General features: G+C 39.4%; 1 protein-coding gene across 1 annotated transcript in view; it reads right to left on the bottom strand.

The window, feature by feature from the left end:
* Positions 1-582: 582 nt before the first annotated feature.
* Positions 583-12,394, bottom strand: part of CYTH3 (cytohesin 3) — a 52,421-nt gene continuing 40,609 nt past the window's right edge. Inside the window, exons 10-13 of the mRNA XM_056334242.1 lie at positions 5,188-5,264; positions 5,035-5,106; positions 4,757-4,911; positions 583-4,129 (exon numbers count right to left, since the gene is read on the bottom strand). Of these exons, the coding sequence (XP_056190217.1) occupies positions 4,057-4,129; positions 4,757-4,911; positions 5,035-5,106; positions 5,188-5,264 (377 nt within the window). The 3' untranslated portion in view covers positions 583-4,056. The remainder of the gene's footprint in view (positions 4,130-4,756; positions 4,912-5,034; positions 5,107-5,187; positions 5,265-12,394) is intronic.

Raw genomic sequence — 12,394 nt, 5'->3', positions numbered from 1 at the left:
GATTTGGTGTCTTGTCTTTTGTCTGATGACTAACTCCGGCATAAATGTAGAAAAGGAGTTTAAACGTTAACTGCTGTACCTTGAAGAACGCCAGAAGCAACAACTGCCTGAATGGGCTAATAAGCAGTAAATGGAGGGAGGGCAGTTAGTGACAGCTTCAGGTTAGAGCTACGGAGAAGCAGATGGCAACTGCAGCAGTGCTAGTTCTAATTGGGGGAGGTCTAATTAATCTACTTGAGGAGCAGAGATCCAGTCCTGCCCCTGCCCCCCTTACATTTGGCTGAAACTCATGGAAGGGAACTGATAAAACCTCTTTACTTTAGGGTGGCTCTCGAGGGAAATGAGCTCTTGATGGAATACTCACAGTTGCAGCGTACTTTACCAAAACAATCTGTTTTGCAGTTGAAGGTTTTTCTCTCTGAAAAATTAAACCTGGTAATTTCAGTTAGCGTGCCTAAAGCTAGGGAAAAGGGGCCTTTTACTTACAAGAGCAGTTGTGAAATTGAACCTTGATCTCTTAAAAAAAATAAAATCAGCCATTGCCTCCCAGCCATTCTTGGTAAATGAGGAGCTATACGATACTATAGTTTCACACTTTATTTTTGAGAAAATCTCCAGATTTAAGCAATGGGTCGTAATGATAAATGAAAACATTAATATTGCAGTGGATTTACATAGAACATCACATTTTTAACAATGATTGATACAGAGTATTTGTCATGCAGATCACTTGTGTACACCAAGTAATACTTTTAATCAATACATATCTGTACAGTATTTACATTTTATGTTTAAACTCTAGCTAGAAACATTTTCCAAGAAAATATAGAAATGAAACTGGTAAGCCACAAGTCTTAATTTGTAGCATTTGGCCTACAACAGACCTAGCTTTTCCAGCAAGCATATCTACATAGATACGTAATAAATCTTAAAAATATGCATTGTTTTTATATATGAAGCATTATAAATGCTGCTCAGTTTACAAAGGTTCAGTTTTGTACCAGTTTAAAACCGTTCAAAATGTGAAGTGACGCAGAGCTTATTTTGTCAGAATATTGTAAAATTTAAGTCAGTCCAGCTGAGCTTAAGTCTTATATACAGTTCTCTCCCTAAATTGCACTGGCAACGTGGCTGATGTTAGTGGCCATAGAGCGAAGCGCACGGCAGGAGCTGCAGTGGCTCTTGCTGGCCCCCGTAGTTGTGACGGGCAACGTTCAAAACAAAGGGAGCTGAAGAATGACGCGAGTTTCAGTGCAACAGGATGGGAGAAGGCTGGTGTCCCCAGAGGACTTTTTCTCAGCATGGCCAAACCATAACAGACGCTGCTTTAGGCCACCGAGCAGCTAGTCGTAGTAGCTACCCCTGGACTTGAAGCCCAATAAAAAAAAAAAAAAAAAAAAAAAAAAAGGGAAAGGTTGAGAGATTTTTTTCTTTACCCTCATAGATAGTACCTGATTTGGCCAAAATTTGCACAAGCCACTGTGTTTTACTGGCCTCGTGACCAGTGGAAATTTTGGGCCAGTTTCACTCCCTGTTAATACTGTTACAAAGGACATTTGAAATCAAATATTATCACACACAAGAATGCTATTCCATTAGCTTTGGTAAATTAAATACATATATTGAGCACCACAAATAGCCGTTTAAGATGTCGCATTTTAATGCTAAGAAATAATATATTTCCTGCTATAATATCCTCACTTACATGTTACTCTATATAATTATTTCTGCCGGATATAAGGACTTCAAACTAAATACAGCAAATGAACTCTCAAGGCATTTCCTTCATGCTTACAGGCAGACATCTTCACCTGGTTAAATAAATAGGTTTTCTTGAAGGGGATATTTCAGAAGATAAGAATGGATACAAAAGTGCTTCATGGCTTATTAACGCTTTTGTAATGTCACATTTCTCCAGAAATACTTTATTTGCTGCTTTTCACCCTTTACACTCGTTAGTACCACTGATTCTGGCTTATCACTATTTACATTACAAATCTACTTGTCCAAAGCTAGAACTGTTGTAATGCATTGCTTGAAAACAAAACTTGATGCTGCAAAACAGAAGACTCGGTAACAAGTGACGGTAGCCGCTCTATAATCATGCTGCTCTGCAAATACAGGACATACAACTTAATTTCTATAAAGACTTTAAGTGTGTTCCATTAAGCAAAGATGTCCCCACAATGATGCTTATTCAAGGTTTCTACCTCCTCTGAGTTTTTCTCCCTTGGAAGTACTCTGATTTGTACATCCATCCAAGCAGACTGTCATCTCACATGCTCAGGGGAAAATCTAAGGCGTAGAAAAGTTTACTTTCTTCTTCCCCTCTCGGCCTTTTTTGCAAACATGCAACAAAGCAAACCATACCCAGGCAAAATGTGGCAAATCAGTAAGACGGGAACAACGAAAACAGACTCTCCCTTACAGTTAAAAGGAGATTTGAAACAGGTCACCTTACGACTGTGGCTTTGTCAGTGCAGCGCGTCTCCCTATAATGTATCCAGAGATGCTTCTGCAACAACAAGAAGCAAAACTGCTTTGACAAAGTGTTGGGTCTCCAAAGCATTCACTGGCACAGTAGGCACGGCTCAGGTTCAACAAGGTTGTGAAAAACTGAGTACTAACAGAAGCAGGAGGGTCCAAAAAAACATTTTCTGCCCCCACTGTGGCGTTGGGGGCTTCACCTTAAGAATGGTACGTGTGCTATCAACAGAAAAGCATTGTAGTACAATCTGCCATAGCAGCTTACACGTTACTGACAGACTTATCAGTAGGACCACAGAAAGTTCTCCCAGAAATTACAATCAAAACTAAACTAAACCAAAACCCAACGTGCTTGTGGGGGAGTTAAGTTGCACTAGGTAACCAACGTGTGCGATTTTTTTTTAAGTAACAATAAGGATGTCTATTCATTTTTTCAATCTCAACTGCTGAAGCACAGACCTGAAAAATCGCCTTTAAGAATGCAATAAAAATACTGAACTTCTCATTAGAAGTTCATTAGCAAGCCAAGGAATGAATCCTGCTTGCTTAACTATCTAGGGCTGTACCTTACAGAAAAGGTTTCACCTTCCTGGTTTTTTCCTTTAAAAACACTGCATGCATGTGAAATTATCTGGGGGTGTTTTCACGTGCAAAACCTGAACTCATGCAAGCCCTGTCATCTTACTCCTTTAGTCATAACTTAAGCGTTAAACTACAACACATCTAAAACATAAGAAGGATGTTACTATATAAAAAGCAGATTAAACCAGTCATTAAATCTTACTACTTATTGTGAGTGTATGAGCAGACAGGAATGAGTTTTGGCCTACTGGCAAATATCAAACCACGTCTGTCCTTAGCGTCATGTCTACAGACTCAAACCTTTGCTGTTGGGACCTGCATATATTTCAGTGCATATCAACCAAACCCTTTGGCACAACTAGTTAACTACGCAGCTGCCAGTCTATGCTGAGTTGCATTTCTAAAGAAGAAGAAAAGCTATTTCCATAAAGGTAGGAGAGTGAACCCTAAATGAAAGCTACACTTGGCTGCTCACTTACTGCAAAACACACAAGACTCAAAAACCAGTATTGAGATTGTAGGCTTTATGATTACAGAAAAATTAAGTGCTAGATCACGCTGCACTCCACTTTTGGTGCTACATTTTAGTGAGAGTTGAAAGTCTTACAATCACTCCTCCTTTTAGGAGAAATGTGCTCAAGGAACAGGTACAGGACATTTTACTATTGGCCTCAACTGCATCCCACACAAGTAAACTGGAGTTGTAACTAACATAAGTGAAAACAAGGCTTCCGTGTCTTGAGTTGAATTAAGTTCCAATATAATCGTCCTCTGGGATTTGAAGCTTGCTTCAAAGTATATGCCAATAGCTATTTACCCTGAAAGGTCTTGCCAAGTTCTTATATCATAGTAAAGTGTGTGTATGTATATATATATAGGTATAATTTACAGTTATCGTCTTCATTTAGTATGTCCAATTTTTACATTATCACTCAACTGTATGCTCATTTATAGACTGACACAGGTATCTAAGTTGCTGATCATATTCTATTTCTTATTTGCAATTCTTCGTTTCCTCGTTGCCAGCATATCGTAAAAGGGATCCCTGCTGATACTTGCTCTAGAAGGAAAAAAAACCAAAAGAATCATAAGGTTGGTTAACATATATGTGTTTTTGAAAACTGAAACTTACTGTTCTCTGTTCCCTGTGGATGACTCCATGCTCTTAATAATATAACGGATGGCTAACTTCTAGGCATCACAAATATTTCTTTAGAAAAAATGTTATTCAGCTGTAATCTATTGAGAGTTTGTATCTTCATATTGACCATTATTTATTTCTTTGGGGTCTGCTTTATAAACCTTCCAAGATAAAGTCAAGTTGTGAAGTTTAAAGCTGCACTGTGAACATGCTTAAGATACACGTCACTATGGTTAATTATTAGGTGAAGTAAGTATCTAATAAAATTAGGGTTAAAGACAATTCCCATGAGGCTTTACATTTGCTTTAAAAAAAAAAAAAAAAAAAAAAAAGTCCATTTTCCTCATTTGAGTTAGTACAACTATTTCCTTAGAACCAGACAGTAACAGGAGACTTGTATCTTGACATGTCAATCCCATGTAGCTTGTCATTAATCCTGAAGGACATTGCCACATCAGAACTCTTCAAACAAATTCTCTTAATGGATTACTCAAAAAAAGCTTACACTCCATTTCTGAATGACAAAATTTAAGACTTTAAACTCACTTGATAGATTTAATCCACTCTTCCTTTTCTTCCGGAGTGGGAGCAGATATTCTATACACTACATGGTTGCCTTCCACCACTCTACCATCAGCTTCAGTTTTACATGCTTTAATTACTTGACCTTTATGACTGGGGTTATAGAGCTCAAAGCAGTTCTGGAGGATAGAAATAAGGAAATAAATTTAAAAAAACACATCTGGCAAGTATCTTCATTTAACACTATATCTAAGTTCTATATGGTTTACTTCATTAAAAAAACAACTATGAAAGTATCTTACTGGTTTTCTAGGGTCTTCAACTTCTCTTATGCTAAGATTTTCTAATGGAATAATTCCTCTGGGTTCTTTGTCCTAAAAAATTAGGAAAATATCTCATCATTAGCCACTTAAAGATCTTAATTACAAATTAAGTTCACTCCAATATATACTTACTGTGGTGTATTCAAAGTAATACAGGCAATTATCAGTCAGAATAAACCATCTTCGTTTCCATGTTTTTACTCTTCCCCCTACAATAAAAAGGTATAGCTGAATTAAATGTCTGTTGTTGCCGAAGCTTAACAATGGATATGAAAGTAATTTAGTTTTGCTTAGTTTTCAAAATACAGCTTAATTGTAAATGGATCAGGCACAGATGAGCTGAGGTTAGAGGAACACGCTGATGTCACTCTTGTATTAAGACCCAATTCCCGAGACAGCAATAACTATGGTGTTGCTGACCAGCCACACAAGCCGTTTGCTCTAACGCTGCCAGTACCTCCTCTCTTACAGGGGACAGATGTGACAGTTGAGCAGGCAGACCCACTCCCTCTGTCCATGCCACCACAGTTGTTTACTGCATCAAAAATCCAGATACATGGAGCCCTCAGGCGTGCAGCCGGTGCTGCTGTGGCCAAGGGGGGCCGGTGCCAGGGCCATGGTGTCACCTGGCAGGTGGCTGACCACCACACGGCCACTCGCTCACTCTGGGACCCACCACCTAACTGGCTCCAAAACCAGTAATTGGGTTCCAGCCACAGAACCAACCCTCTCCACAACCTGTTTGTACAAGCAAAGGGTCCTATCAATAGTTAAGGGCATTTTATCTCCTTCCTTTCGCTCAACTCGTGAGCATACATGTGATTAAGAACCCATCTCTACTTCCAGATTTAACATCAAGTGCGTTAAGATGCTTAAAAACATTATTAGCAAAACAAGTATCACGTGTCAAAAATGAGAAAATCCGATGCCAAAACGTACCAGGTTTAGTCCTTTTCATCATTTAGTATTTTAAAAACATGTTCTGTTTACAGGTTAACATAGCATTGAGTACACCTGACAGAAGAAATAGCTACTGCTCCAAAAAATGCCAATTATTCCTGCGTTATCAGTTTAGACAACAGCAACCACAAAGCTCTTTCTGCCACCTGCTAGCGTCACACTGCAGGAAACAGTCCCTTTTAGAAAGGCACATTATTGTCTCAGCCTTTTCAGCTGGTTTTCTGCCATCACCTACTTCATAACATGTTTAGCATTCCACAGTTACATTATTTTTAAACCTCATTTCCAGGAAAGACAATTGTAGATAAAGCATTCACGTTATTAATATACAGGCTTAGTTCCACCATAGTTATCTGACTTCAGGATTATGTCACCACCTGTGCATCATCCATTCAGCACTAATTTGATCTCATTAACCCAACATTTCAAAATAACTGATCTTGCTATTGAACACCCGTGCATAAAAGAGTACCATTAATACACACAAGGCCCCCAGTTTAATCCAAGTCATATAGCTAAATCTAACACATGACCATAATTTGATCTTTTTGTTCTACTTGAGATAGCTGGAGTTTTGTTTTAATACAGAAATCCAAATCGTATTACATTAAAGAACAATTCAAGGAGTACCATGACATTTCTCGATACCAGCCTACTACGTGTTTGCATTGCAGACCAAGTACAGCGCAGGTCGTATCTTCCTTCTTCTTGGTTTCATGACCTACACGATAACCCAGTGCTAACACACTGCACTGTTCAATGTACTCACGTTTCCACTATGCACACACATATCTTAAGAAAAATTTAATCTGCAAGCAGGTGCGGTGAAATAAGGCAAAATAGTGCAAGATGCAGAAGCCGTGACAGAATGAATGGTTGCGTGAACGGGAGACAAGTGAGGGAAGAACTGGTGGCATTTTAGTACAACCACTGTGACAGATCCTTAAATAAGTCATTGCAGAAACATTCAAACAGGCACGTTAAGTCATTAGAAAAATTCCCATCACCTTGACTGAGAGCTGGGTCAGGTATCAGGAAGTATTTGGGCTAGGAATGGAAAGCCGACGAACTTTGGGTTGAGTCACTTCCACGCCACCGAACAGGCAGCAGCTGGGCCAAGGCCACCGCCAGGGCAGACCTTGCTCCTGCCGTAACAGGATGTGTTTTCATACAACCCCAGCCTTCACTGCTGTGACTTAAAGTCACGCTCTGCTCTCTGAGGCTGACATCATTTAACAGCACAAAAACCTTTTTCAGGCTAACAGGTCACAAGCACCACCCAGCGCCAAATGCCGTGGCTTGCCCAGTTCTAGTAGAAAAACAATTTGGCAGGAGACGGGATGAATCAAACAGGCGAGTTGTTTACTTATCACAGATGCAGCTTAAACTGAGCAAAGATGTTTCTCAAACTACAGTATCACGTCAAAACACAAGAAAGCAACAATCAGGTAATAATCGTATCTTCAAAAGAAGGTCTGCTTATAATTTAAGGCAGAAATGACGGACTTACAACACACGCTGCCTAGAACAACACAAAGTTCCAAGTAGCAAATGACAGTCAAGTTTGCTGAAATTTTTCCTGAAACCACCTCCTCTCTTTGGAAAAGCCTGATTTCCTAAACCTGAAACCTTTTGTAATCATGTTGCAGTTTTGATTAAGCTTTTGTCATGAAACATTTCTCAGCTCCAGGACAGTATAGATGTTGAAGCCAGAAGGAAGATTAAATATTTCCAGCACCGTCCCTCTTATTGCTCCCTTCTCCCTACAACAGCCAGTAGCTCATCAGGTTACAGGACGCAGGTGAGGCATGGGAACAGACCCTAAGTTCCTGCTCCATCAAGCTAGGAGTTAACTCTTCCAGAAAAAATAAGCAGCGAGGCAGGATTTTTTGGTGGGATAAAGAACTGTTCTCACATATAAGTTCCTGCCTCCCCACCCCATTACTTAGTTGCAGCTGTCAACAGCACAGAAACTAATAAGGCTTGAAAGGCAATCTAATCTGTACTCATCAAGTTTGCAAGGGTCACTATACAACATGCACTTCATATGCCTTTACAACGGGCTAAAACCCAAGAAGTCAGCTGATAAGGTTTTGCAGCCTGTAAACACTGTGTGCAAGATTAATGGGTAAGAATTTGTGATAACATTCTTTTCCTTGGCAGAGATTGCTAAACAAAGGGTTTAGTACCATACTTCATAACGTATTCCAACTCCTGGCCTTTTAAAGATTAAAACTGGAAGGAATTAAGTTAGCAGAAGACGATCAAGGCAATCAAGAGTATGAAATCTGTGCACATTTACAGAAATGGAGAGATAGAAACGACGTACTTCTGAAAGATCTAGCCCAGTAGCTAAAATGCAGGCATCTCAAACAACAAAACTAAGCGGCATGGTATCTTGTAGGTGGAAATCTAGGGAAACTACAAGAAAAGGCCACAACAAGGCAAAATGTACAGGAAGAAGAATAAAAACCCTCTTTGCCTACGTAATCCAACATGGGATTATGTTTTTTCAACTCTGGGCAAAGTACAAACTAGAGAACAAGGTAAAAGAAACCACTAATACTAAAAGGGGGAAAACAACTGGCAATGGCTTAGGAAAAATTAATTTCAAAATTAAAAAAGACCTTAAGACTAAAGGAAGCAATGTATCTAAGGTTAGAAAATTCTACCCAGATCTTCAGCATGTTTATATAAAGTTTTAGAGGGGCAAGAGAGGCACACATCCATCAACACCATTCTCTTCTTCTCAGTTCACATAGATGCCACTAGGCAGAATGGACTCAGAACTGTGCAGTTACACAGAGGATTGGATCAAAGTTTGGGTTTCTTTGAAGGAGCTTCCCTGGACCACAACATGAACCACTTCAACCTTGAAGTGCATCAGGTACCAGGAGAGCCAGGCAGGTACCGGGTTCCGACACCCCCTCAAGGACAGAGGTGCTGGGATAAGCGCCACTGGCAGGGCAGGTCCCGATGTGAAGCTTTGGACAATCTCCAAGCTCTCAGTAACTGCCTGACTGGCAGAAAAAAAAATTACCATGATCACGTGTCTGGCCTGAATCATTTCCTCTCCAGTTTGGTGGAATAATGTCACAGTTTCGCTCCGATGAGAAGAAAATATTGTGCAAAACAAGCTGTTTGCCAAAAGCAGCTGTTCTAGGCAAGGAAACGCTTCTCTTGCAAAACGATCGTAACTTGGGCATTAGGACAGATTTCAAATTACCTTAAAAGTGGATGGCAGAAAATTTCACGGTATCAACACCACTAATAATTATGACACAGAAAAATCTAAAAGCTCATAATGTCTCAAGTAGCTGCAAGCAGGGATTCATTAGCACTCAGCAGCTTTCAGTTTTTCACTTGTAGCATTCATTCTCCTTACATCATGCTTCGAACAACGTAGAACTGAAAGATAATTTAGTTTTACTAAGATAAAGGTGTCTATGTAAAGGTACCAGCTGAGTCTAGATAGATAAAACCAGAATTTCTGTCTGGCTGCCTGGTTTGGCACTCGGACTTAAACAGTCACCTCCAAACAATTCGGAGCAGCAAATTGTCCAAAAAGCATTTTGCACCCTCCCAGCTTTCTAAAATCCAACGCCAGGCTGGAGAGCTAGGGTGGTCTTTAGGGCACACATATTTTACAATACGTGTAAGTTTCATTATATCCATCTCCTGCCCAAAGGACAATCAATATGGTGCCTCAATAAAGAGAGGCACAAGTAGATAAATGGGAAGAGCTGATTATAAGAAATACCAAATACAAGACACTGTCTTGATATACTCAGGGATTGCAAGTTGTCTTAGTCATACTTGTAGTTCTACATAAAACTGTCTGTCAACTTTTCAGTATTACCACAACTGAGCACTTAAACGCTCATGCAGGAATAGCCTCCTTAGCATTTCAATAATACTGAAATTTTTAGTATCAGTATCTTCCAGAACTGAAAGATATGCTACCCATTTCACAAGAACTGCTTCCCAACAGAAAACTTATTGTAAAAACGCAAACAACATGGATCAAGACAGCACCTTCAACACCCAGTTTAGGCCTCCTGGAAAATAAGAAACTCCAAAGAGGAAAGAAGAGACAACGAAAGAAAGAAAATAATAAATAAAAAAAAATAAAAACCCACCAGGTTTATTTCTGGTCAATGCATCTAAGCTAGCAAAATGTATTTGTACCAGTCCAGGTCTGCAGGAAAAAAAGTCTTTCATGGAAGCGCAGCTTCATGCATTTACGGGCCAATTCACTGGAGGCTTCTGGACATGTTTCATTTCTTTATTCAAATAACCCTCATGCCGTGGTAGTGTTACACACAGCCTTTTCCTGTTGGGTTTTCTGTGCACTGTCTCACCTACACAGTACGTAACGAAAAGCTGGTGTTACTGACTGTGCGCCAGAGCTGGACTGAGTAGAAGTACAGGGTACCTCTCACCGACTCCCAGTCACCTTTTTTTCTTCAGTTTCTTTGTCCCTTTATATTTTATTACATCTCTTATGTCTTTTATTGACAGCTTCTTCCACAAGGGATGCTGTCACTTCTCTACACACACACACTTGCTTGCACTCTCAGCTCTGCATATGAGAGCCCTGGCAACAGGACGAGAAACCCGCACAGCATGGGCTTATACCCAGCCTCGTGTCCAGAAAGCGCATCTATCTACAGCACCTTGGAAGCTTTTCCAGTTAAGCCAGCTATCGCCTAACGCTACAGAATGAAGAGAAGCTGTAAAGTCATCTTTGAAATTGTGCCAGCTGAGCCAAAACACGACAAAAAGCAAGAGCTTTGCTTTTTTGTGGTTAGAAAGTCAAAGAGCACTATAGCATCTGTAGCGCAGAGGTCAAAATAAGATATTGGAGAGCAAGTGTATGAATTCCAAATGCTTCCTTTTCGCCTCTATTTCCTTCCAGCACTAGCATGACCACCGATTTCCAGGTGCAATCAGCACAGCAGGCCCATGGCTCTAACAAGGCTTTTCTTTCATCGTACTCACCCCCACGTGCCCCCCCCCCCCCCCCGCACACATCCCTTTTCACACTTCAGTCACTGTTCTCCAGGTGCAGACTTCTTTCTACTTTAAGAGGCAGTTATACACTGAAGTGGCCAACAACTGGCTCTATTAAAGCATATACTGGTGTTTTATAGAAAAGAGGATTATTTAATTGAAAAACAAATGTTAAAATAAAATGTCAGTCTCCTTTATATAGGAAAAAAATTCCCTAAGCCCAATTGAAAAAGTGAATCCCACCAACTGTAGAAGTCTGTAAACGAGGGCATCTTGCAGTGCCAGGAGACTGCAAATGACCTGAGGCTTCTACAGCCCTAAATCTGGGGCTCATTTAAAATTCTGTTGCATAAGCTAAATATATTATTTACAGAAGAAAACAAGCAGGAAAGAAGAGCTTTATAAATGCATAGCTCAAATGTAATCCATCTTTCAATAATCTAATATAACTGATATAAAAGTAACAAAATCACTCTGGAATTCTATTACAAGAGTAAGACATTTTGTTTTCTCCCAGTAGAAATTATTCTTCCCTGGTTAAGTTCTTCAGTGAAGAAAAGTATGCTGAATAGTCATCTTTTTCTGCTTTACATGTAAACACTTTCTTCTTTTGCAGAACACACTCGCATGTGAGCTAGACACTGACATGCCACTCTGTTTCAGAGTACAGCTGATGATACTGTTAGTGACACTGAGTGAAAAAGCAAAATGCTACAATAAATTTGATTTAAAAAAAAAAATAAAAAGGAAAAAAACAGGAGGAAGGAGGAAGAAAATAAAAGAATGAGCAACTGAAGAAGAGGGCACTGGAAAGCAATCAGATACGTACCTCCTAATGCAGAATAAGCAGAGACAGCCAGTCACAGAACAGAAAGGTGATAGGTCATAGGCCATAAGGAAAACAAGAAGGCACATTTAAACCACTCATTAAAAATCATAGCCAAAACCAAACCAAGAGAAACTCACAAATAATATGGAAAAATAAAGACATACGAAAATAACTATTTGAAGAGAAATCCTTTTTTTTGTGCACAGAAAACTGTTGAAACATCACACAGTTTTCTGAAATGACCTTATGGAGACTTAGTTGTTATTTATCAGTCACAGCATGTGGTAAATACCATATGGTGTTTCCTTTTTGTCACCGAGTTTATATTTCTCATATATCAGAAATAAAACTCAAAAAGTTTGGACCAAGATTGCTAATTTGGATACATAAAACAAAAAGTAAGAACTTTCAGATGTAAAGGAGTTAACTTATTTTGGCTCATACATTTTAAAATACATATTACAAAGTTAATCCTATTACCTTCACAAGAAAGCAGATAAGACACAGAAGCAGCAAACATGCTAACAGCGAACAAAC

Source organism: Falco biarmicus, chromosome 4 (genome assembly GCF_023638135.1).
Source record: "Falco biarmicus isolate bFalBia1 chromosome 4, bFalBia1.pri, whole genome shotgun sequence".
NCBI lineage: Eukaryota > Metazoa > Chordata > Aves > Falconiformes > Falconidae > Falco > Falco biarmicus.
The sequence above is the reverse complement of the archived record's forward strand: the minus strand, read 5'-3'. Positions and strand labels throughout refer to the sequence as shown.